Source organism: Apiospora phragmitis (assembly GCF_038363925.1).
Source record: "Apiospora phragmitis strain CBS 135458 chromosome Unknown utg000010l:1.0-9815664.0:1.0-9183399.0, whole genome shotgun sequence".
In the NCBI taxonomy this organism is placed as follows: domain Eukaryota; kingdom Fungi; phylum Ascomycota; class Sordariomycetes; order Amphisphaeriales; family Apiosporaceae; genus Apiospora; species Apiospora phragmitis.
In genome coordinates, this window is record NW_027117409.1 from 4,474,209 (window position 1) to 4,499,014 (window position 24,806).

The 24,806-nt window shown below is 52.5% G+C and overlaps 12 protein-coding genes across 12 annotated transcripts; 8 read left to right on the forward strand and 4 right to left on the reverse strand.

Annotated features, from left to right (window-relative positions):
* Positions 1–209: 209 nt before the first annotated feature.
* On the forward strand, positions 210–1,094 carry PG994_011130 (GTP-binding protein EsdC; the record flags this gene model as incomplete). Its single annotated transcript, XM_066862539.1, has 1 exon — positions 210–1,094. One exon carries the CDS (start codon positions 210–212, stop codon positions 1,092–1,094), a length of 885 nt encoding a protein of 294 aa, XP_066711649.1.
* A 1,191-nt stretch (positions 1,095–2,285) lies between these two features.
* PG994_011131 (amidohydrolase family protein) lies at positions 2,286–3,432 on the forward strand (the record flags this gene model as incomplete). Its single annotated transcript, XM_066862540.1, has 2 exons — positions 2,286–2,922; positions 3,005–3,432. The coding sequence occupies 2 exons, from the start codon at positions 2,286–2,288 to the stop codon at positions 3,430–3,432; spliced, it is 1,065 nt and encodes a 354-aa protein (XP_066711650.1).
* A 145-nt stretch (positions 3,433–3,577) lies between these two features.
* Positions 3,578–4,042, reverse strand: PG994_011132 (glyoxalase family protein; the record flags this gene model as incomplete). Its single annotated transcript, XM_066862541.1, has 1 exon — positions 3,578–4,042. The coding sequence occupies one exon, from the start codon at positions 4,040–4,042 to the stop codon at positions 3,578–3,580; it is 465 nt and encodes a 154-aa protein (XP_066711651.1).
* A 917-nt stretch (positions 4,043–4,959) lies between these two features.
* Positions 4,960–6,028, reverse strand: PG994_011133 (uncharacterized protein; the record flags this gene model as incomplete). Its single annotated transcript, XM_066862542.1, has 3 exons — positions 4,960–5,539; positions 5,602–5,789; positions 5,849–6,028. 3 exons carry the CDS (start codon positions 6,026–6,028, stop codon positions 4,960–4,962), a joined length of 948 nt encoding a protein of 315 aa, XP_066711652.1.
* A 1,801-nt stretch (positions 6,029–7,829) lies between these two features.
* PG994_011134 (uncharacterized protein) lies at positions 7,830–9,233 on the forward strand (the record flags this gene model as incomplete). The annotated part of the gene is made up of 2 exons (XM_066862543.1): positions 7,830–8,506; positions 8,564–9,233. 2 exons carry the CDS (start codon positions 7,830–7,832, stop codon positions 9,231–9,233), a joined length of 1,347 nt encoding a protein of 448 aa, XP_066711653.1.
* A 1,564-nt stretch (positions 9,234–10,797) lies between these two features.
* PG994_011135 (uncharacterized protein) lies at positions 10,798–12,627 on the forward strand (the record flags this gene model as incomplete). The annotated part of the gene is made up of 1 exon (XM_066862544.1): positions 10,798–12,627. The coding sequence occupies one exon, from the start codon at positions 10,798–10,800 to the stop codon at positions 12,625–12,627; it is 1,830 nt and encodes a 609-aa protein (XP_066711654.1).
* An 827-nt stretch (positions 12,628–13,454) lies between these two features.
* Positions 13,455–14,592, reverse strand: PG994_011136 (uncharacterized protein; the record flags this gene model as incomplete). Its single annotated transcript, XM_066862545.1, has 2 exons — positions 13,455–14,087; positions 14,203–14,592. 2 exons carry the CDS (start codon positions 14,590–14,592, stop codon positions 13,455–13,457), a joined length of 1,023 nt encoding a protein of 340 aa, XP_066711655.1.
* A 1,009-nt stretch (positions 14,593–15,601) lies between these two features.
* On the reverse strand, positions 15,602–16,003 carry PG994_011137 (transthyretin domain protein; the record flags this gene model as incomplete). The annotated part of the gene is made up of 1 exon (XM_066862546.1): positions 15,602–16,003. The coding sequence occupies one exon, from the start codon at positions 16,001–16,003 to the stop codon at positions 15,602–15,604; it is 402 nt and encodes a 133-aa protein (XP_066711656.1).
* Positions 16,004–17,080: 1,077 nt separating this feature from the next.
* On the forward strand, positions 17,081–18,157 carry PG994_011138 (uncharacterized protein; the record flags this gene model as incomplete). Its single annotated transcript, XM_066862547.1, has 2 exons — positions 17,081–17,235; positions 17,296–18,157. The coding sequence occupies 2 exons, from the start codon at positions 17,081–17,083 to the stop codon at positions 18,155–18,157; spliced, it is 1,017 nt and encodes a 338-aa protein (XP_066711657.1).
* Positions 18,158–19,407: 1,250 nt separating this feature from the next.
* On the forward strand, positions 19,408–20,352 carry PG994_011139 (sequence-specific DNA binding protein; the record flags this gene model as incomplete). Its single annotated transcript, XM_066862548.1, has 4 exons — positions 19,408–19,588; positions 19,672–19,771; positions 19,827–19,972; positions 20,039–20,352. 4 exons carry the CDS (start codon positions 19,408–19,410, stop codon positions 20,350–20,352), a joined length of 741 nt encoding a protein of 246 aa, XP_066711658.1.
* Positions 20,353–20,891: 539 nt separating this feature from the next.
* Positions 20,892–21,728, forward strand: PG994_011140 (GPI biosynthesis protein family Pig-F; the record flags this gene model as incomplete). The annotated part of the gene is made up of 1 exon (XM_066862549.1): positions 20,892–21,728. The coding sequence occupies one exon, from the start codon at positions 20,892–20,894 to the stop codon at positions 21,726–21,728; it is 837 nt and encodes a 278-aa protein (XP_066711659.1).
* A 1,484-nt stretch (positions 21,729–23,212) lies between these two features.
* On the forward strand, positions 23,213–24,594 carry PG994_011141 (PLC-like phosphodiesterase; the record flags this gene model as incomplete). Its single annotated transcript, XM_066862550.1, has 4 exons — positions 23,213–23,455; positions 23,623–23,802; positions 23,908–24,015; positions 24,073–24,594. Coding segments are annotated over 4 exons (1,053 nt in total), but the record flags the coding sequence as incomplete, so codon positions are not given.
* Positions 24,595–24,806: the final 212 nt, after the last annotated feature.

Below are 24,806 nucleotides of genomic sequence, written 5' to 3' on the forward strand. Positions count from 1 at the left end.
GAGCTGTGCTCTAAGTCTAATAGTCGTCTAATACAGAAAAAAACACGCGATAGTTGCTGGTCTACTATCCCATACACACCCAATTACACACCATCGCATACCCTCCCTAATAAAACAGAAAACTAGTTTTTACTTGCTCAGCCAAAGCTCACTTTGAAGAAATTTTCGAAAACGACAATATTGCAATATCAGCTTTAATAACATTCAGAATGGCGACTGTTCAACTTTCATTCTCGCTTCGCGTCTCTTCGGGCGTCAAGTCCGTCCATTTGCTTGGTTCTTGGGACAACTACGTCGGTCAACTCCCGCTCTCCAAGGATAAGACTTCCTCCAAGTCCGGTTCGTGGAAGGGCACATTCCGCTTCCAGGGCAACCTCGAGGCCGGTCAGCGATACTGGTACTACTACATCATCGACGGCTACCACGTATCACACAACCCCAGTGAGAAATCTACCGTTGAGCCCACCACTGGCCGAGAACTCAACATCCTCGACGTCCCCAAGGACAAGTCCCACAAGTCCTCTTCCAAGTCACACAGCTCTAGCTCCAGCTCCAGCAAGAGCTCCTCAAGGCACTCTTTGTCTTCTTCCAAAGACTCCAAGCACCGATCATCGAAGCGCGGCTCCTTGTCCGTGGACATTCCCAAGGGCAGACCCCTCTCCACCTCGCAGATCAAGGCACCTAAGCCCATCTCGCCCCATGCCACCCGGCACATCTTGGACGCCGACTACTGCGACGAGGATGCTGCCATTGAGGAACTGACCGCCCGCTTCGGTAGCGCCGACATCGACGAGGACGTCGTCACCGACTTCTCCAGCTCTCCCGTCTCCTCGAACGGCTCCAGCCTGTCTTACCGCTCCGACAGCTCGTCACCCAACTCGTCGCTCTCTGGCTACAGCACCCCAAGCTCCGACTGCAGCAACTGCACCTGCGAGCGCTACGGCATCACTCGCAAGGGCGATCGTGTCAAGATTGACTGCGGGGGTGCCCGATGTGGCTTCAGCGACGACGACAGCGCCTGCTCCAGCAGCGGCGACGAGGAGGAGTACGTCTCGCGCAGCTCCCGCCGAAACGGCATCGTCGTACGATCTTGAAGCACTGCCCTGTGACCTGTGGAAGATAATGAACGAACCCAAGCAAAAACGCCGACAGGCCGAAGATACGAGGAAAAAAGGCCGTCCATTCTTTAACGAGTTTGATGCACGCTGTCCCTCTTGGACAGAAGCGTCGCTCGTCCTGTTGTTCCATTGCATCAGCGCGGCGGGCGAGTCGAGCCGGTCTTGGCTCGCCTCTCTGCGCGCCTACACCCATCTGGGTCGATGCTGCGGCCCCCACGACTGCTACCTGCATGGCGATGTGAATGGTGGACCACCAACACCACCATCCATCGTGTACTGCGCAGTCGTGCGATTGTCTACTTTGTTACGACAATGACTCCAGAGCAGCGAGATTTGTCTCACAGCCAACAAATCTCGGCCCTTTCTCTCCAGCACAGCAGCACGCCATGGAAAGATGGATGCTGCTGAATCTATAATACCGGTGGCCTCGGGTTGGCCTGTGGAAAAGCCTGAGCCAGCCACCCATGCAAATGAGGATCCAGGCAAGCTTAAACAACTTGCCTGCCCCATGATAGTGGATAGATGACTATTGAATTTATTCATACCTCACCTGAAGCCTTCTTGTTAGCCTGCACCTGTGAAACGTGTATATTTTGTGTAGTCCCTTCTGATCTTAGGAGGTAAGTAGTAGGCAACCTGCTCTTCATATATGTGATATGACAATTGGCGAATACGAGTAGTAATCAGTGGAAGGAAGCTAGTCGGCATTGAATTAGCAGCAACTGTGCTAGCGACTTTCAAAGAAGCAGCATTTGTTTCTTGAGCTGGTGTCGCCAGGCAAGGTCCAGAAGAAGCAACGAAGACCAGCTGGTTTGCTGGTACGGTAGTTACTGCCCGCGCCTATCGGTGAAGGAATGGTATGATCAGAAATATGATCTCGTGGCATGTTCCGTGGGGAAATGGGCTTCTACATAGGCTCGGTTCAGTAAACATGGAGCTTAGGTGGGGCTCAGTTTCAGGGTATCGATGGCGGGGTAAACATGACAGGAAACAACCCTACATCGCTCTGGGTCTGGGTCTGGGTCTGGGACCATACAGCAAAGTGGAAAGCGGGAGGCACTTTCTTATACATTCGATGATACAGGCTTGAACGGCTGTGTGTCTTTCAACTCATCTTCCACACGAGATCACAAGAAGTTCACAGTACCAACCACCGGGGTACCCATCATGGCTGAAGGCTTCCCTATCATTGACTCTCACATCCACCTGTACCCGGAGAGCGAGATTCCCACTTTATCATGGGCCACTCCTGAAAACCCACTGGCGAAGCAGCACTCGCTGGAAGACTACAAGGCCGCCACCTCTCCCTCGCCCGTCAAGGGCTTCGTCTTCCTGGAGACGGACCGCAAGCACGACCTCGCGGCCGGCGTCAAGGACGGCAGCGGCTGGGAATACCCGCTGATGGAGGTCTCGTGGCTGCGGCGCATCGCCCTGGGGCAGCCCAAGCCGGGCGAGGGCCACACCGCCGAGGACGCCAGCCTGTGCTCGGCCTATATTCCCTGGGCGCCCATCCCGAGCGGGGCCGACGCCATGGAGAAGTACCTAGCCAAGGCCGAGGAGGCGGCCGGCGACAGCTGGGGCAATGTCCGAGGATTTCGCTATCTCCTGCAGGACAAGCCGGACGGCACAGCGCTGGGCGAGGGGTTCATCGAGAGCCTCAAGCTCCTCGGCCGCAAGGGGTATGTGTTCGACGTCGGCGTCAACCAGCACCACCGCGGCCGTATACAGCTCGAGGAGACGGTGGAGATGATCGACAAGGCACATGATGGCGTACCGGAAGAAGAGCAGGTCGTATTCATTCTAAGTAAGTTATTTCGTCGGTGCAAAGTAGGAGCCTGTGAGTTTTATGTGTAATTTCTTCTTGCTGATGATCGACCCCACCTCAGATCACTTGTGTAAGCCCGATCTTACGGTCATTAATATCCATACGGACACGTCCTTCATCGCCTGGCGGACCGCCATGTTCACCCTCAGCAAGTGTAGCTCGACCTACATGAAGCTCTCTGGCGGCTTCTCCGAGATGGACGACTCGCTCAAGAACCGCCCCGTCGAAGACATCTTCGAGGCCATCATGCCTTGGCTTAGCGTGGTCCTCGCAGCCTTTGGGCCCTCGCGCATCATGTTCGGTAGCGACTGGCCGGTCTGCACCGTAGGTGTGGACGGAGCTTGGGAGAAGTGGAGACAGATCGTGGATAGGCTCTGCTACATGGCATCTCTGGAGGATGAGGACAAGGAGATGATCTGGGGCGGCACGGCGTTGAAGGCTTACGGTATCCAGACAGAACCTCGTAGCCAGTTTGAATTTGTCTACTAGTCCCAGGTACCTCCAACACAGTAAATCAAATTAATGCTATATATACCCAAAAGAAACTATTTTTCGACTGTGGACTTCTCAGATTTCCGTGGCAGACTGGACGCGCTGTGGAACTAGTCATCCCCTATCGCATCCGGTAATCCCTTTACATCACAAAGAGAACTCCAACCGGTTGCCCGCGAAGTCCCGCGCGAAGAACCTCGTCGGGTACTCGGCGCCCTGGCTCCCCGAGCTCGTCCACGGGATCGGCCATCATGGGCGCGTCGGGCCCGCCACGCTGGAGGTGCGCCCCGATGCGGGTCTGGAGCGCCTGCAGCGCCTCGAGGCTGCCGACCGCGAAGCACGGGTGCCGGCTCGACGTCGCCGACGTCGTGTCCTCGGCGTGCTTGGCCGTCGACACGTGCACCTGCTGGCCCGTGGCCGTCCCGACGTCGAACCACGCCAGCGTCTCGGTCTGGGCCGCGGGGACGGCCCGCGGCACCAGGCCCAGGGTCTCGCCGTAGAAGCTCTTGGCGTGCGCTAGGGTTCCTGGCGGGATGCTGAGGTTGATGTGGGCGATGCCCGTGATCAGGGGTTTGGAGGAGGAGGAGGAGGCTGGTTCTACTGCCATTGTTCCTTGTTCTTTGGGCTGCTGGTTTGGTAGAGAGAGTAGTAATAGGTTTAGATGGATATATATCAGTTGTTGATGAAGATTGCCTAGTGTACAAAAGAAGAAGAAGGATAATACTATCGAGTTGTGTTTGTCGTCTTTCCTCGGTTGGTTCTATCTCGGTTTCATCTGGCAGAAGAAGCGTTTCTCCTCCATCACCGGGTGCGGGGTTTCCGGCTATGAATATTGGCCGGAGCTACGCCCGGTATGACTCAGCTACTGGCATATAGCAAGGCGAAAGGGCGAGAGATAAAGATAACAGTTTGCACTTCGGATAACATCACGGGAGTTATTGTTCATCTCTCTTGACTTTAATAGTACCGAAAAATAGTCGATTACTATACTTGAGGTGTCATTTTTGCCATCAAGCAGCGAACCCTGCCACTTATTAACCATCAAAACAGACTTATGTAGAACTTTCCTCTAGTTTGACCAAAGAGCAAGAGACGATAGGAAGCATTGGCAGTATGAGCTATATAGAGGTTAAGACGAGATGCAGGGATGGGAGGACGAAGTGCCAACGGTAAACCCCTAAAACATCTTAACCAAGCTTGGGGAAACACTGCCGGGGCTCTGAACAGGCGGTGCGAATATCGGACTGGACCGTTTGGGGAAGTCTATACGATTGTCGATAATATACTGGGTAAGAAAATACTATTAAGATATAATCAATTCATCCCGGATTTTCCTTGTCCATATGTTCCCAGTACGCCATCGAAGTACAACGCTTTATCCATGTCCTTCCAGTGAGCCCGTATATATTTCTCCTTTTGTTGAGATGTGATGCTTAATAACAACCGAGTCTATAGTATCTTTGTGGGACGCCTGCATGAGGTACGTCGCAGTCGTATTGAGGCGGTGCACGTATGAACCGAGCCTTAGGATTTAGATGAGTTCCTACCAAAACTGGGAAGCTTAGACCCCATTTTCGGTTTCTCCTCCATAGAAGCAGCCGGCATGTTTTGCCCACCCCTTCTACCGGTACGCACATCTCGGCGCGAGGTGCAGCAACAGCAAAGACCCGAGTGGATGACGAACGACACGAACGTGAAGCCGACAGCAATCCACATGAAGGCTAGCATCTTCATGCCGACCTCGGCCTGGATATTCAGGTCGGACTGAGATGTCAAGGCATACTTGAAGATCAGAGACATGGCGGTTCCAATGGCTGCTGCCACCGTGGCTAAGATGAAAGCAATGAAGGACAGAATGCCTACGGGCATGCTCCACCACCTAGAGTAAAGGACAATCGGTGCAATGAAGATCATCAAGAAGTCCAGGATAGTGCTAGCAAGGAAAAAGCCAAACATGATGTTCGAGGCAATGTGCAGTAGATTGAGGATTTCGTTGACCTGGTTTGGTAAAGGGATGGATGCCCCGGCGAAGAGCTCATTTTTAAGGATCTCGACAGGGTTGAACCACCACAGATTTGTAGGAGTTGAGCAAAATGTGATTCCCCTATTTTCGAGTTAGCCATGTAACACCCTCTGACGGTTACTGTAAAGAGTCTGGGTTCTTACTCATCCTCGTAGCCCTCGCAGAAATTCCACAACCCGACTTGATAGAAATCGTGCAGGCCTAATGTGCGGGCAATCGAGTTCATGAGGGTTAAGCTGGGCGCCGATTGAGGTATGATGTTGGCCAGATTCAGCTTGAAGAAGTAGATATCCCCCAGTACTTTGGTGCCTTTTGTATTTCCTATTTCAACCTAGAAGCACCAATCAGAAACCATTCTCAACGTGGATACGGAGCCACAGGCTTTCTTACAAGGACGAGAAAGACGAAAGCGAGCAGATAGCAGAAGCTCGATATGAGGGCGACATTGCGACGAGTCTTTGTCAATCTCTTGATGGTGGCATCGTTCTCAGCCGACGCTCCGTCCTTCGCAGAGCCGTCAGCAACGGAGGTGTTCGTACTGCGCCGCTTCCGGAAGCCGGGCAACGCCATGGCCTGAAGTGTTTGAACGAAAGGTCGCCCTCAGATGGTGATTTGGGTTGACCGAAGACGCGTGGGAACTGGAAAGAGAATATGGTTCTCGCGGAAACCAGAACAGGAAGAAAAGGAGAGATCGGAATTATCAAATTGATGGACTGCGTAGCTTAATTGAGATGATCCAGGCTACCGGGCTGCTTCTTGTCAGCCAAGGATCGAGCTCCAACCTCTAACCCCCAGGGTCTGCGCGCCAAAACAGCGAGCAAGGGTTCGTGACGTAAGTAGCCGCCGAGACCCAACAGGTAAGTAGCCTGAAGTACCGATAGTGAGAAGGTTGAGCCAAGTTAGTTGGGACGAAACAGCCACCACTCCAGTACTCTCCACTCATCAGGTTGTAGTGGCAGCAGCGGTAGGAGGGAGGCGGAGCAGGAGAACGAGGAAAAATGGGCGTGCATTGCGTGGCCTGACGATCCGGTCTAAACCGACTTGAAAGGTTGTATGGCGGTTCACGCTGCGGCCAATGGATCAGTTGTTTGTTTATGTACGGCTTAACCTACTTTCTTATTACCCATACGATGTAGGCGCCAGGAACAATAACTCGTTTCTACGCTCTCTAATAAAAGGCTGCGTTGGCGTGACCGGCAGGAAAGTGCCGGGTAGTAGACGGCAATAAGTGCAGCATCCAAAGTTAGAAGCCGCACCCCTGGCGCCCCTCGCGCGGCAGACCCCCCAGACCCCCTGCCCCTTGAATGAGGCTGTACCCGCGAACTATCGTATTGACAATATGGAAGTCAACCGCAAATCGATCTGCGCTGTCAAAAGACCATACAAACCACCCAGCAAGTGCCAGGCGTGCCAGGTTCACTGATCAATTCGTTGCACACACGTCTTGTTTCACTTCACTTGTCATTTGTCCATTAGTCATTCACCTGCTCAAGTTGCCAGCCCGTCGGTGGGAACGAGCCGGTGCGTACTTTGACGCTCTGCGGTATGAGTAACCTTATTAGCTACATCTTTCCACATCAAATACCAAGGTTCTGTGCCGTTCTAGGGAGGATAGCATGTCAGGTAGACTGAGGTAGTCAGGTAGTGCTGTTCAAATATGCACAGCCAATTAGCGCTATACAGTTGGTACGGCAGCGGATACGTCATGTTTAATAGGGGCCAAACCTGCCGGACCCGCGGACTGGCCACTAAATCCCTGTTTGACCCCTTGATTCAATGCCGCCCGAACGCTGCCCAGAACAAATTGAAGCGTTCTTTGCTACTTGCTGTAAGTAGTAGTGCAGCATCATCCTGCAACTGTACCGTAGATCGCGGGCCGGCACTTGCATTGGCGCAGCTTACCTTGCTACGTACAACTTGGACGAGGACGCGCCTCCCTGCATTCGAGCGGAGAGATAGACTTCTAGTTTCTACCCTTTTGCGGGCCTGAGAACCGTACGACCTACCGACCCTACCCAGCAACGGGGAAGCCGCCGATACACTCCAGCACTCCAGCCGATCTGCCGTCTTCTCTTCGCTTGTACCTTCAGGTTCCTTTCCCAAGAGCACGGATCTCCAGGGTCCATCGGCTAGACCAGACCACACTGGCCATCCTCATCACTATCGTCATGGGATATTCTACCAGTCACACTGTCGCTTCTACTACTTGCTCCGTGATCCAACATTGAGCTTTTGCATTTTTTTCTCTCTTCCCTTCTTTCTCTTTGAAGGTCAACCGGCTTTCACTCGTTCTTTTTCCTTATATCCAATTTAGCGAAGTCAGAGAGAGTCGCCGTTACCATCAATCCAATCCCATTGATTTTTGGACATTATGGTGCGTCGCTTGGGCGGCCTGCTACTGCTAGCAGTCGCAGGTGTCTCGGGTCAGACAGCAATCACTGTTGACGACCCGAGAACAACACAAACGATTTCCGGATCCGTCGTCACCGAGCTTGCAACACCATCAGGCCCGTATCTCTCCCTCGGCTCTCAAAAATCCCAGGGCACTTCTTTAGGTTCTCTGCCCATCAGTGGCTCGACGACCATTGCCGGAAATGTCACTCAATCGAGACAATCAACGGAGGCTGATACGAGGACCTATCTCACTGGCGACGCAACCTCCACCGTCCCCAGCAACTTCTCAACATCTGCCACCTCTTCTGCCCTCCCTACTTTTACCAACACACGGCCTTGCAACAACTATCCGGAGTTTTGCAGCCGCAGGTACAGCAACATCACCGAAGTCTCATGCCATAATTCTCCTTTCATCACCCCTAAAAACCTTGCTGCCAATCAGCAATACGATGTGACGGCGCAATTGAACGACGGCGTTCGTTTCCTCCAAGCCCAGATTCAGTGGCCAGCTAATGGCACCCAGCCACATTTCTGTCATACCAGCTGTGACATTCTAGATGCTGGTCCCATCACCGACTGGTTGGGCAAAGTCAAGACCTGGGTGGCGGCTCATCCGTACGATGTCATCACTATCCTCCTTGGCAATGGTAATTAGTATGTATCCTACCCCCCATATTCTCAACAAGTCATTGGTTCTAACACAGTGTCTAGTTCGGTACCGTCATTGTATGTGCCTCACATTGAGGCCAGTGGGATATTACCATACATCTACACCCCGCCCTTGGTGCCTATGATGCTCAATGACTGGCCGACACTGGGAGAGATGATACTGAGTGGAAAGCGCGTTGTCATGTTCATGGACTACATGGCAAACCAGACCGCGTACCCGTGGTTGCTGGACGAGTTTTCCCAGATGTGGGAGACACCCTTCGACCCAGTGGATCAGAAGTTTCCCTGCAACGTTCAGCGGCCCCCTGACCTGTCGGAACCAGATACGAAGAACCGACTTTCTCTAATGAACCACAACCTTAATATCGAGATCACCCTCCTTGGTAACCAACTTCTAGTCCCCGCTCGGACAGAACTCAATGTTACCAACAACGTGACGGGATTCGGGAGTGTGGGAGAAGCTGCACAAAACTGTAAGAATCAATGGGGACGAGCACCCAACTTCCTCAACGTCGACTACTATAATGTCGGGGGCTTTTCAGGATCCGTGTTTGCGGCCGCAGCCAAGTTCAACAACGTAACTTATAATAGGGAGTGCTGTGGCGGCAAGGCGAACGCTGCGCCTGGGCTGTACACGGCATTGGATGGGACACTTTTCTGGGCTGTAGGCTTGACAGTTGGATACCAGGTCCTGTCAGGCTTATTGGTATGACCCTAGATCTGTTTCGAGAGCAATCGGTGGTAATCTTATGTCAAGTGTTGGGGGTACGACTTCGAAAATGTCGTCTTAACATCCCATTCTTGTTGGTTCAGGCATTACATATTAGAGCAGGCAGGCGAAACGTAATTATTCGTATCATGAATAACACTATCCATCCAAGACACCTGCGTTGTCAGGCACAACTGCATCCATCCACTGTGTGTGTGACATGTTCGTAGGCTGTTCTGTTCTGTCTCAAGACCTCCGGCAAACACATCGAGTACATATCGAAGCCATATTCATTTTACACCACAGGGAATATAGTAAGTAGATATTATGTGTGTTTCTTTATTTAGCATAGAACTCATGATATCTTGGACCCAATGATTACCTAGATTACTCTGGTGGGTGTATGGGGGAGCAAAGGAGGAGCCCTGACAGTGACTCTGGGGTTTCTCCAGAGTCACGTGCTTTGATCACCAGATCTAGATTAGCGCCAAACCCGGTCAGCTCAAATTGAAGGCTCAAAGTACCGAGGTACCTAGGTTTGACAAATCAATGATCAATTCCATTCAAGGCGCCAGCCTACCAGAGCCTTTTTCTTTCCTTTCTTTGATCCACCATCAGCAGCACCTCTTCCCCGTTCTCCGTCCACCCTTTGACCACTTCTCCTCTCACAGTCTTCATTCAAGTCATAAGCAAGCCCCAGGCTCGCCTCTTTTCCCCTCTCGCTTGCGCATCTTTCTCTCACCAAACATCCTCCCAAACGCCATCGTGGTTTGATCTTCGATACTCGCTTTTGAACTAGATAATCTTCTTCATTTGCAACAGAAATCCGTCAACCGATTATTGCCGCCCTCGCCCGTTCGCGCACGACCTCTAGTCTTTGTCAACCAGGCTGTTGCAGTCTCATCGGCAATGATCGCTGGGTGACCTCGCAATCATCTACATCTCTCCAGTGTAGGGTAGGAAGGGTAGCAGGTCGTGGGCTAACTGATAGTCGAGGCAGTCGGTACTTTAGAGTGTGTTGCATGGGTTCGGGAGGAAGATCTTCACTGCCACTTCACCAGAGTTGAATTCGGTGGTCAAGTCTGCCTTTGGCTTTGTACATCACGCTTCGCGTTTTTCCATTCTTCCTTATCTCTAGGGACTGGGTCTTTCGCAGTTCCTACTGTTCTCTCAATTACAATCAAGAAAATTGATTCCTGTCCATCTTGACAGTTGGTCCCTGAAAAGCAAAGAACAATCAATCGACGTGGGAAATCTAGAGTCGAAGGGAAAAATCATATCTCACTAAAGAAGCCAGGAAACAGAATCAGCACGATCCATCACGCTTCACGGTCTAGCAAATACACTTCTGCCAGTGTAACCAGTTGCGACTTGCTCACGCGTTACTACTCTTTGCCGCCTCTATCCTGCGACATTGTCCAACAAACCACCTGAAATAGAACCTGCCTATAGAATTAAGCCCACATCGACGCAGAACATACTGTGAGGTTTGGCGACTACGACGACACGCAGGCACCCTCTACAACCAACCTACACATATTCTCGTACACCGATACAACCCATCACAATGAGTTCGTCCGTGTTCTACAAGTTCAAGTCCCAGAAGGAGCCATCCCGCGTCGAGTTCGACGGGACTGGTATCTCCGTCTGGGAACTCAAGCGTGATATCATTAAGCAGAGCGGCCTTGGCGACGGTACCGATTTCGACCTCTTCATCTACGCCGAAGATTATAGTGAAGAATACAGCGATGACACGACCATCATTCCACGATCAACGACAGTCGTCGCCCGCCGACAGCCAGCCACGAAACAAGGTGCTGGTCGTGCTGCAAGATACGTCACAGGCAAGATGCCTGTCAACGCCAGAAACTCGTCGCGCCGGGAGCAGCACACCAAGACTGTCAAGCCGTCGACTGCTGGACTTGCGCAAATGAGCACGGCATTGACGGAGGAAGAGAAGCTGGCAGCTATATTCCAGGTTCAGTCAGACCAGTGGCAGGCCCAGCAGGAAGAGATGGCTCATCAAGCGCCTGTCTACAAACCCGGCGCCAAGAAGCCCGCCAACGTCCCCGATCATGACCCTCCCAATGGCTACGTCTGTTTTCGATGTGGACGTAAGGGCCATTGGATACAGGTGTGCCCAACAAATGACGACCCAGAGTTTGACAACAAGCCACGGGTCAAGCGAACCACCGGTATCCCTCGGTCGTTCCTGAAGACGGTTGACAAGTCTGCGCTCCAACAGAACGAAGGCGAGGATGGTGTGAAGCCACTCGCAGGTCTCATGGTCAATGCCGAGGGCGACTATGTAATTGCAGAGCCTGACAAGGCTTCATGGGAACAGTTCCAGGCTAAGACCAAGACATCAGCTGCGGCTCAGAAAGCCGCATCGGAGGAGGACAAGGAGTTAGAGGAAAAGGGACTGCTTTGCGCTGTCGACAAGAAGCTTTTCATAGACCCAATGAAAACCCCGTGTTGCGAGAAGACATATTGCAATGACTGCATCACTAATGCTCTCATTGAGAGTGACTTCGTCTGTCCTGCTTGCCAGGCAGAGGGTGTCCTCATTGATGACCTGAAGACAGATGAGGAAGCTTCTAAGAAGATTCAGGAGTACCTAAAGGAGAAGGAAATAGCTAAGACCAAGGAACGCTCCAAGAGTCCCACCGCTGCGCAATCTCCCAAGCAAGCATCGCCAGTTCCGAATGACGGACCGGCATCTGCTGATGCCGCCACTAAGAAGGCTGAGACTGCCTCGGCGGGGGCTGATAACACAGACAAGACAAAATCGCCTACACCCAGTACATCTCAAGCCAAGTCACCACCAGCTGATGCATCAAACCCTTCCACTACTCCCAATCCGTCTGCGAACGGCGTATCCCAGGCGGAACCCGAGCGTGTTGCACCAAAGAAGCGGCCGGCGGAGGAGCTTCTTGAAAACCCCAAGATCCCCAAGGCGCCGAAGGCTATGCAAAAAGCCCAGCAAGCCCGGGAAATGCAGCAGAATATGATGGGTGGTATGATGCCGAACATGATGATGAACCCCATGATGGGCATGAACGGCATGAACAGCTTCCCGAACATGTCCATGGGCATGCCCATGGGCATGCCTATGATGCCTAATATGGGGATGAATATGATGAACCCCATGATGGGCATGAATGGCTTCAATCAGGGCGGGTTTCCCAATATGAACGGTGGTTTCGGTAATTTTGGCGGAAACATGGGGATGGGAAACAACAACAACATGAACGGTTTCCAAAATCAACACCCGAACAGGCCCAACTTCACCCAGCCCAGCAACGATGAAGATGCCTACTTCCGGAAGCCCGTCAACCCTGGCCGTCATCAAAACAGGCAGCGGAGGAACCGGCCCAGCGACTACAGGGAACTGTGAGGTTCACCTGTCTGATCACCCTTTTGCCCTCTACGCTCTTGTAATATAGTACACACACCATCTTCACACACTCAACATCTTGTGCGTTAGCACAAGCGCATACGGTCAGACACGACATGGCATCAGATTGGACCTGCGTTTTCCAATCGACCTCGGCGTTGCATCAGGGATCTTTGGAGGGAGGGGGAAACAGTTCTAGGCATCATGAAAACCAAATGGGCGTCTGTCTACATACGTACTCTGGACATCGATATTTGGCAGCATTATATTTGAGGATATGAGGGGGAAACAAACAAACAAAACAGTCCCGTTATGGATGGACTGTATGAGGCGTTCAGGGCGTTTCGCGGAATCACACGAAAGGGGTATTTGATCGACACCAACCAAATCTGGTTTGTCGCAATCAAGGAGAGGCATTTGTTTTTTCTCTCTTTCTCTCTCTGTATACAAGGGGCCTGGCATGCAGCATAGTCCAGCCCTGGTTTTTGAGACATACATAACGAATCAATCAAGACATCTGAAGTTCTCTCGATGTAACCTGGGGTACCAGAAAGTATTTGTGATATGACCATGTTCTATTTCTTATAGTATCGCGAAATCGGCCGTCTACAACTAACTGCGAACGTAGTCTAGCAATTTTCCAAGGTTTCGACTCCGGGGCATCAAAATAGATCTGGCCTAATGTATAGTAGCAACGCCTATCCTGTTCCAATAAAATCATTTGCATCGTGGACGTATCGTGGCAGGCATAATCTGTCCTTTTATTAAATTTCTCTTCATTTGGGGGTTTGGTATTGGTATAAACTGTTACTCTTCTTCCTCTTCCACTACTCAGGCGGGACGTAGGGAGTGATCAGCATGTCGCTGAAGCGCTCGAGCTTCTCCTTGCCGCGGACCTCCTCGACAAGCAGGGGCATGCGCACGACATTGAACTCGTCGTAGAGCTCCTCGATCTGGTCGAGGTACTTCTTCTGCATCTTGCGGCGGGCATTGCACTGGTCGCACTCGCTCGACTGCTTGGGGAAGAGCAGCTGGTTGACGACGATGCAGTGGGTGTCGATGCCGTAGGTGGCGAGCTCCTGGATCATGCGCTCCGTCTCGTACAAACTCAAAAACTCGGCGATGCAGACGCAGACAAACGTCGTCAGGTTCTCGTCCTTGAACTGGGTGTTGACCTCGCTGATGGTGGCGCGCAGGCCCTCGAGCTTCTCCATCATCTCGTTGAGGTTCTGGCCGTTGGGCAGCGAGCCGTTGGACCCGAGGAACCCGTTCAGCAGGGGGCCGTACTGCGACGACAGCTGCGAGATCTTGGCCAGCGCCTTCTCGAGCACCGAGGGGAACTGCAGGAAGCGCAGGGTGTGGCCCGTTGGCGCCGTGTCGAAGATGATGGTCTCGTACGAGAGCGACTTGACTTGCTTCAGGACTTCGGCGAAGGACATGGCCTCATCGATACCGGGGATCTGCAATTTGCCCTTCGTTAGTTTCATGGTTTCTTCTTTCTTCCCCGACAAAACGTAAAAGCCACGATAGCACCAAGCAATGTATATAATAATAAAGTAAGCAGTAACGACTTACAGCGAAGGCCAGCTCCTGCATCATGCCGCCCATGCCGCCGGCCAGGGGGTCCGCGTTGGACTCGTCGCCCTGTCCGGCCAGCAGGTCTTGGATGCTGCCGTTGGGGTCGATCTCCATGGCGCTGAGGTTGTCGAAGCCGTCGATGAGGCGGGCCTCCTTGCCGAACTTCTGGGAGAAGGCGTCGGACAGGTTGTGGGCTGGGTCGGTGGAGATGAGCAGGACGGAGCGGCGCACCTTGGCCAGCTGGATGGCCAGTGAGCATGACGTCGTCGTCTTGCCCACGCCGCCCTTGCCGCCGACGAAGATCCAGCGCAGCGACTTCTGGTCCAGGATCGACTGCAGCGTCGGCTCGAGGCCGTCGGAGGCCGAGACTACGGCGGTGGAGGCCATGATTTCTTGTCGGGCGGGTTTTCTCTTTTTCTCTCTCTTTTCTTCTTAGAGACACTGCTTCGCAATAATTGGGTGGGACGTGGAATGCGTATGTCGTTGTCGCGCGAACGAGTGGTTTGTCTGGTCTATCTAGGAAAGACTGACGTAGAATAGGTACTTGTAGATAATTGGTGGACAGTGATGGAATGCCTTGGACATCTCTACTATCCAATTGATCTAAACCACATGCTAGGGGCCCCTACGTAATCTAGTGCCCCTCCATTCCAGCGAGCAACTCCATGGCGGGGTACCGTAGTCAGTAAGTCTGGTATACAAGATATCACTTATGTACTCCATACTCTATATCTCAATAGAGCAACCAGACAATTTTAAATCGCCAAATTAATTGCACTTTCGTGCCCAGAAATAAAATTGCTCTTGCCATCTTTGGTTTGTGGTACGAAGCACCTGTGCCTTGTGTATCTTGCGTTAAGGTATAGGAGGCTCTTTTACCTGATCACAGATCTTAGAGGTGGGTGAGTTCAGTTGTCATATGTACGGCCAACGGGTTAGTAAAAGGAGTATCAGGTTCACCAGAGATTGAGGTAGTTAGTATTAGAAGAGAGTCAAGTATAAGATGCCCTCGAATTTACACCTAGGCCTTTTTAACATAAGAACAGGCTGACGGCAGGAGAATGGATCTTAGTAAGTACTTTATGAGTGCCTTAGTATCATGCTTAAGTATCTACCCCAGGACACAAAGAAACTCATCACACATCACTGCTCTTGTTACTCAGTTTCACGACTGGAAAGCAGACACTCATCAGGTGGTTCGGCGGTAGTATTGATGCTGATCTAACATACCCACTCTTTCGTATCTTGTGTGAAATCACCAAGGGTTGCCTTTTCCAGGGAAACCTCAGCAGCCGTGCCAAAAGCCAAACACCATCAAGGCCCTCCCTCCACTCTAGAAGGCGCTTCATCAACGTCCAGTCTGAACTTTTCCTTCGCCTGAACACTCCTTCACTTCTCAGCTTCCCCGGTAAGTCGAGTAGCTGTACGGCGACAGCAGCAAAGGAACGTGGTAGTGCTGGCCCTTCTGGACGGAGAAGGTGACGACGACCTCGGGAAAGAAGGTCTTGTCCTCGCCAAAGTAGGCGCCCGTGTCGAAGCGGAGGGTCCAGACCGACGTGGACTCGACCTCGCTCAGGACATCGTCGAGGCTGAACGTGGGCACGTCGCCCGAGTCGCGGTCGGTGCTGAAGGGCAGCCAGGCCTTGATGCGGCCGTCGTCGTCCGTCAGCGACTCGAACGTCTTGAGCGGCGCGTGCCCGCCCTCCAGCCGCACCCGCACGCCCCGGGCCGGCTTGCCGATGCTGGTGTCCAGGATGTGGCAGGTGATGGCGTCCTTGTCTTTGACGACTTCAGCCATGGTTGCTAGCTTAGGGATCTAGTTGGTCGCCTCTTTTGCCTGCAATTTGCGTCTTAGTAAGGGTTGTGCATGAGCTCTCCAACTAGGGAATGTGTGATGATGTCCGTTTTGCGTACTGGTTATGACGATCTATGCTGTACTACTACAACCATGTAGGTTGGGCAGCACTTGGAGCGAGGTTTGGAGTTGGATAGTGGGGTCTAGGTAAAGGAGGAGGAGGAGGAGGAGGGAGTATCGAACCTCAAGCTTATTGGTGTTGTTATATCCGTCCAACTTCTCTTCTTCGCAGGGCAAGATGATGGTCTTCTTCAGAGCCAATATCAAAATCTCACTTTTCCAGGAGGGGGGTTCTACTCAGCCTTGTTGTTTACTCAATACAGGGCTGAGTCCAATAAGTATGTAGGTTAATGGAGGTAGCCCAGCCATGACTGCCTATCGGAGCCGGCCGCCCCCGCAGAAGCGTACCTGACAAGCTGGTTTGCTAGTAGGGGATCTTCAATATACGTAAACCCAGCCACGCCCCCACTCCATACAAACCTGTGCAGCTGTGCTCAGGTCGGTTGTCGTCAACGAGCATATCTGACAAGTAAGTACCATCGTCTTCTACGTGAGACGGGCTGCTCCCCTCTTCAGCTACCCAAGCACTCCTGGAGACGAGTTGTTGATGTGAACACCTTCTGGTATCCATCCACCATGCATGCTGGTGATGGAGACACACTAGGACGCAGGGAGACTGCCGCTTGCAAACCAAAATATAGCGCATGCCCTCGTTACCTTTTGCTGGATTATCAAGCAATCCAAGCGGTTCAAACAAGTGTTATTTGTAAGTATGCCCTGAGGTGGCAAAGTGTAAACTTGATAGCGGCCGTAGTTGTCGTGCATATAATGGTCTCCTCCTCCAACCGGGCTTACCCCGCCGCTCGGAGTTGCGGGCCTCCAGAATACATCTCAGTACCAATCCACAAACTACATATACCTATTGTCGTGATAACCGCCCACTACTAGCCAGTTGTTACAATACCGGCTATTCGTTTGCCACCAGTTATCCAGGAATACAAGTACTATAGACACTCGACCATGGCATCAATCCCCCAGACCATGTCCGGTATCCTCATTGAGGAGCCGGGAGACGCGGAAGTCCTCAAGTGGAAGACAGACCTGGCAGTGCCTCAGTTAAGTGAAGGGAAAATCCTCGTCAAGAATGAATGGGTCGGTGTCAACTACATTGATACGTGAGTTATGACTCCTTAGAGAGCGCGTGCTATTCCTTTGACTAACTACGGTAAAAATAGCTACTTCCGAAAGGGGCTCTACAAAGCGCCTATGCCCATGATCACTGGAGGCGAGGCTGGTGGTATTGTCGTCGACGTGCATCCATCCGTCTCGAACTTCAAGCCGGGTGATCGCGTGGGTTATCTGAGCTCTACTCGTGGCTCATACGCGCAGTACAACGTCATCTCCCCTCATACCTGCATCAAGCTACCCGATAACATCTCGACCAACATGGCTGCTGCGTCCCTGCTCCAAGGGCTGACTGCGTTGACCTTCATCCGCGAGGCTCACCCAGTCAAGGCCGGCGAATGGGTCCTCGTCCATGCCGCCGCCGGAGGCGTCGGCTCGATTCTATGCGAGATGTGCTCATCCGTCGGCGCCAATGTCATTGGCACGGCCGGAACGCCCGAGAAAATGGACACGGCCAAGAAGAACGGAGCTCAATGGGTCATCAGTTCGCGCAAGCCGCAGGATGAGATCGTGGCCGAGGTTCTGAAGATCACCGAGGGGCACGGTATTGACTGTGTCTTTGACGGCGTGGGAGCGGCCACTTTCGAGGCCGACCTGCAGCTGGCGGCGAGAAAGGCGACCCTCTGCGTCTTCGGCAACGCCAGCGGCGCGGTGCCGCCGGTCGATCCCCTTCGACTTAGTGCCGGGACGCCGGCGAAGAACCTGAAGCTCATGCGGCCTACGCTCTTCGGCTACGTAGTCACCGCCGAGGAATTCCACAAGTACGCGACTGAGCTACTCGGGATGATCGAAAAGGGTATTGTCAAGTTGGAAAAGACAAGCACATACCAGCTCGAGAATGCCAAGCAGGCTCATATTGACCTAGAAAGCCGGAAGACAACCGGGAAGCTCCTGCTGCAGGTTCCCCAGTAGGTAGTTGATGGATTAAGAGACGGCCATTGGGAGGGAATTCCATAGTTGGATCATCATCAGGAAACAACAGTCAAACGAACTTGGCGATGCTGACTGGACATGGAGGAGAACATATCACATAGTACATAAACAAATGATTGTCTGCATTAATAGAATAATCTATCATATGAACCTCATTTGTGTAGCGATATGTTGTTACTGTGACTGACATCCTATGGGTTGAATCACAGTGCACACAGTGAAGCAGTACTGCCTGAGATAGGAACGTGGAACTCAGGCATTCTGAGCTGGCAAGCAGCCAATCAGCTCAAAGCATTTACAGTTAGGCAGGTAAGCTGCTGCCCATATTCAATGGGCAGTTGCTCTGATCCTGATTTTTTGATTGGTACAAAATTAGATGGTGCCAAGCCGGATTTGCCAATTTACAGCCAATCAAAATTCAGTATCAGAGCAATTGCCCATTGGATCTAGGGCCCACAGCCAGACCGCTGTGCAATCAGTAGATGTGGATCCCACCCAGCTGGCCCAGTTTTGGGATATAAATATCTCCCTTCCCTCCCTCCGTCTTGGAATTTCTCTTTCCTTTCCTCTTTAGCTCTTCTTTGCCTTTTGGCTTAGATCAAGTGTAGTATCTGTTCTTTTCAGTTTAATCTCTGAAAGAGATCTAAGGATCTCAATCGTGATTATTCTTATTTTTGCCCTTAGGGTGGTGACCTCTGTGCTTGCACATGCCACCTGCCCACCGTGTCCTTGGTATTACACTGCCTCCAAGTGACGCAACATCATCTTTTCATTACAGACACCAGTTCGCCTGGTGTTGTGAAGAAGAGTGCTTATTTTTTCACCTTGTTTGAGTTGCTGAGAAGGCCTGTCATTATTGTCTGTCAAATGACATTTGAGCCGTATGTTGGCCAAAATGGTGACGATGGACTTGCTGCTGGTGGTGACTGGATTGCATCGCATGGCAGTTTGGAAACTTGCTAGATTACTATGAAAAGGCAGGCCATTGGATCTCGAGATATCTACGTAGTATTAATTGATCCTCATTCGTATGGGCAACTCGTTTTTCGTGACTTGATTCCTCGGTGTTCCCATTGCCATATCGTGGTCTCGTGAACTCGAGGTGACGTCCAACAACCTGCCCATTTGTGAAAACGCTTTCTCAACCTTAAGTCCTCAACTACCTTGCAGATTCGGGCCTTGTCAATCCATCAGACACACATCCAACCACCAAGAGCAAGATAGTCACCATGGCCAGCAACAGCGCCCCTGCCATGATCGATCCCGCCATCTTCCAGTTCCTGCAGTCCCATGCAGAGCAGGATATCGATGTCAACGAGAAGCTTCACCAGATCACGGCCGTTTTGAACCGACAGATCTCGACTGCTCAAGGCTACCTCAGCCGTATTCACTCAACCCCAACCTCCAAAAGTACGTTGGTAATTTTTATATTTGCATTTTCCCGCGTCGGCGCTGCCCTGGTGCTACATTTGTATGACTGACTTTGTTTGCAGTCCAGCCTCTTCTGAACCAGATCGAGAAGGAAGGCATCCAGCCTGCCATTGCGAGCATCCAGGAACTCGGCAAATTTGCCTCCAACTACCCGTACTACAAGTATGGCCTCAAGCAACTGATTTATCTGTATCCAAACCCAGCTAACAGACCGTAGGTACAACCAGAGATGGAGCCGTAGCGTCCAGAACCTCGTCGCAGTCATGTTGGTGACGGCTTGGCTCGGCGGCATGAGCAGCGAATCCCGACCTGGCGAGCAGGGCCGCCTTCTACGAATCGAGGAAGTCGGTGAGATCCTGCAAGGTATGACTCTCCCTCTCCTCGCATTGTCGTCACAATGCTCATACACATACTAAAAATTCCACACAGTCCCCATCAATCTCACTGACCGTGACGAGTTCCATGTCACCATCGAGGAATATATCCTGGCCATGACGGATCTGACCGAGGAGCTCAGTCGCCTTGCTATGAACTCGGTGACTATGGGCGACATCAACCTCACCGTCCGCATCAGCTCGTTCATCAAGGATCTGTTCGCCGGCTTCCAGCTGCTGAACTTGAAGAACGACATTCTGCGCCGCCGAGTCGATGCTGTCAAGTATCACGTCAAGAAGGTTGAGGACGTCATCTACGATCTGTCGCTGCGTAACCTCATCCCCGAAGCCAAGGAGGAGGCTTCGTGAGGGTGTCATTCACGCGGTTATAGTATCTACACACAAATGCCATCTTGCTGACCACGAACGATGATATGAGGCCTTCACTATCTATCGCCTGCCATCATTATAGGGCCCCCGGCAGAATCGGGCACAACAGTCCACCGCATGGTTCCCCCGATCATCCGCATTTGGCGAAATCAAAGCCATGATGGATGACTAGACAGCCTTGCTAGTATCTGGAATAGCCCCCATAGCAACCCAATAGTCAATGAATTATCTGTGAAACAAATTACTGGCCTGTAGCTCTGATAACTGCATCGTCTAACAAACGAGGATACCCCACCTAAAGTTTTCTTAGCAGTAGATGTTCAGCTAGGTACGCTATCGCTATCGCCATGTGACACCATGCTGCTTAGCGGGATGAGCTCCATCATTTCCCGCCAATTGTCATTGGATTGCCTTGTACAGGGTAAGCTCTTGTCCCGACCCTGAAGAGAACCACGATCCATCCCACGCATTGCCGTGTCACTCATTTCGCCCCAATGCCTCTTGTAGATCCTGTCACCATGTCTGCGCCTTCAGGCAAGACTGTCGCCGCTGGTTCGGGGCAGAAAACTGCTTCCACCGAAGATGAAGCCCTGTGCCGTGCCATCCCGACTCTGCAGTCGCCTCTAGCTCAGGCTCTCCGACACGTCCACCTGGCCCTCCTGCTGTCGCTTTTCTATCTGCGTTTTGGTGCGCTGGTCCGAGACCCCGTGTCGACAATGCTCAGCTCCCTTCCCGTAGTCGCGTCTCTCCAGGTCGCCTACGCCGTCATCTGTCTCCCAGCGGCGGGTTCTTCGGCCGCCGTCCAGCCCGCCAAGAAGCTTCGGCCGGGCGAGAAGCGGAAGCTTGTCGCTGATGCCCACGCCCCCAACATCTCGAGTGTATGTTGTCAGCCATTTCTAATCACCAACCAAGCTGCTTCAGACTATGATCAACTAAATAACTTCGTCCGTTTACAGACCGTCGTTGTGGCCCTCGGGCTGTCCATGTTTGCGACCTTTGGACTCCAGATCTTCTTCGTCCTCTTCGGTGCGCCCCTCCTCACACACATCCCGCAAACGGCCCTCTGCTCGCTGCACCTGTCGCTTCTGGGCCTGTTCCCGCTGTTCTACACACACGGAATTTCGACGAACGACTGGCTCGAGATCCTTAGCGCGCGGGCACCGTTCGACGAGGCCTTTGGAGGTTTGGTGGGCGGATGTGTGGGCGCGTGGGCAGGCGCCGTACCCATCCCTCTGGACTGGGATCGCGAGTGGCAGAAGTGGCCCATCACCATCTTGTGCGGCGTGTACGGGGGCTACGTCGTGGGCAAGTTCATCGGGGGCACGCTCGCTTTCGGCAAGAAGTTTGGTGGTTGAAGCGGGTTTACTATTGAGGCTGCCTACTGCTTTTCGTCTGAAGACAGGATGGACATGACCACCGGCGAAGCATGCAAATACTTTGCGAATTTCAAGACCAAGGAGCTGTGGACTACGGTGGGCGCCAGTCTTACATTTGTTTTAGTAGAAGATATGAAATCCAGACCATGACTACAGGTTAGCCGAGGGTGATTACACTGAGATAGCCACATCCTTTCTCGTCGGATCGATGTACGGTCTGCAGGCGCTTGCGCCGAATGCATCGGCTTTGGAGCAACATGCGACCGCCACTCCAGCAAAAAGAGGAGACAGTGGAAGCTGCGCAAGCATCGGCGGTCCCGAGCCAAGACGCAGGTTACGGAGGGCGGCTTGGCTCCGACGCGGTGACCAAGGTTGGCTTCATAAAGTAGCACCACACGGTATATGTTAAATGTACAACGCGTATATAGCCCACGCATGTTAGCAATTATATAACGAAATGATTGGGTTCGATGGGTCAACCATGTCTTGGGAGGGTTGTATGGGCCAGATCTGAGACTTGGCATGCTTCAGCTTCCGCTCGTGATGATCGCCATGAGCAATTAAGCTACTACATCGCATCTCTTCCTCCCCCCAAGTTTCACGATTATTATGTAGACTTTACCACCAATGAAGGATTTCTGACGTACTGCGTGCATGTTCACTTACTCATTTCATCCGATCCAACAATAACACCAGGTTCAGACGTCCGCCCCAGACGCTCCCCACTATCAACCGATCGGGCGAGACAGCTACTACACTAACCCTTCTCCTCCACCTCGCCCAAACCAGAAACAAAAAATTTGCATTATCAATATCTGAGTGGCTGCTTCGGCTTGCGGCAACCGTGGGCAACCAACTTGTAATCTCGTCGGGCGGCGTATTCGCGACTTCTAGACCAACACAATTCATCGACTAGTAGGAGGCGAGGACTTTAGCTCTGGCTATCTTCGCTTATTTCCGAGAGGTCGAACCCAACAGCATAAGACGGCTTTCACGAAATCCCCTTGGTCAGTCGCTCCAATGAAGGAGGGAGAAAGGAGATTATACAAACCCAGAAACAACCATCTATTGTCCTTGCCTGATGATACAGCGACGTCACCCCTCCTTTCGATAGCGGTTGCGAAATAATCATCCGTTGGATTCTCCCGGTCCGTCCCCTGCCTTATCATTCAACTCTCTGGCGGTCCATTTGTCATCCGTTGGCATATTCGTAATTTGTCCGCAAGGTGTCGTCTGCCATAAAGGTCCTTTCCTTGTGCTGGGCAGCGTGTCGAAGGAGACCAGCACTTCTCGTCGCGACACACATCCATCACCCGCTAATATGGCTTCCAAAGAGTCGACACCACTGTTGGCATCCCAGAACAAGCCCGACATGTCTGCCGGTAAGCTCAGTCGGGTCTTTATCTCCCTCATAGGATTTCTTTGTGTGAACCGAATCCCTGGAGAATAGTGGCTAATGCTAGCCGCCCCCTTTCCCAGGAGCCCCGTTCTCGGCAGCCCTGCAAAGGCCTGGCCGCGGCGGCAGCCAAGACGGAGGTGGTGCGGTCAGCCGCCGCCAGCTGCCGCAAGCCATCGCCCACCGCGGCTACAAGATGGCCTACCCGGAGAACAGCATGGCCGCGTTCCGCAGTGCCGTCGAGATCGGCGCACATGCCATTGAGACAGATCTGCACCTGTCGAAAGACGGTATCGTGGTTTTATCGCATGTTCGTGCTCGTCATTTTTGCTTTCTCTTTCTCTTCTTCTCCCCCGTGTGGTGGATTGGGATATGTCCTCCTGGGCCATGCTGTTTGAGAGTAAACGGGGAGCAAACGGAATGACCGGTCAGTTAGTTTTTATGGCGATGAAGACTGACTATGTGACCTGATACCAGGACGGCACTCTGAAGCGATGCTTTGGCGAGGACCGCAAGGTGGCCGATTGCGACTGGAGCTATTTGAGCACACTACGCACTACACGAAAGCCGCATGAGCCAATGCCGCGCCTCGTAGACCTCCTGGAATACTTGGTGCAACCGGGGCAGGAAAACATTTGGATTCTGCTCGATATAAAAGTATGACGCCGCGGTTAATGTTTCGCCATGCTGTCTTTTCTTCGTCAGACTTGAAGCAGAAGTGTTTGCTAACGTAAAGCCTCCTTGCTTCGCCCTGCTACCTAGAAAGATGACGATCCTACCGAGCTTATAAGCCGGGTAGCGGCTACCTTCGCAACCGTGCCGACGACGAAACGGGAATGGAAAGAAAGGATCATCATGGGCTGCTGGGATGTCAGTTTTCTCTATCTATCTTTCTTCGTTGCCCCTTAAGTGGCGGGAACAACCCAGGCCAAGCTAACAGTCTACTACTCCTCCTCGAAAAAGGCCAAATACGCAAGGCTTTGCCAGAAGATTCTCCCCGACTTCCCCCTAGCCCACATCGGCTGGTCCCTGAGCTACGCGCGGGAGCTGCTGGCCGTGCCCAAGATGAACTTCAACATGTTCGTCTACAGCCTGGTCGGCCCCTACGGGACCGATTTCCTCCGGGCCGCCCGCGATGCCGGGCGCTCCGTCTTCGTTTGGACCGTCAACGACGACGACTGGATGCGGTGGAGCATCCGCAAGGGCGTCGACGGCGTCATCACGGACAACCCGGAGCGCTTCCTGCAGCTCTGTAAGGAGTGGCCCGACGACGAGGGCGAGGAGGCGGCCGAGCGGCGGCAGAGGCGGCACTTCCTGAGCCTGCGGCGGCCGAAACCGCTCGTCTTCCTCGTGCTGTTTCGGGTGCTGGCTATGTCGGTCGCCTTGGTGGCTCTCGTCAAGGCCGGGACGCCGCGGCAGCGCGTACAGAAGGCTCTGAGGAGTCAATGATGGATAGGCTCACTCGTGTAGGATATTATGTATGTATAGGATTGAGGTCGTATATAATATAGAGAGATGGAAAGTTGCTACTTGTGGCTTCTTCTATCTGGTCTAGTACTGACTAAGTACACAACATATGGGGATCATATTCGTCGGCACGCTGCAGAAGTTGCGAAAGCTTGTGTATTGTACTCTTGGAATATTATGTATGAAACTAGCTA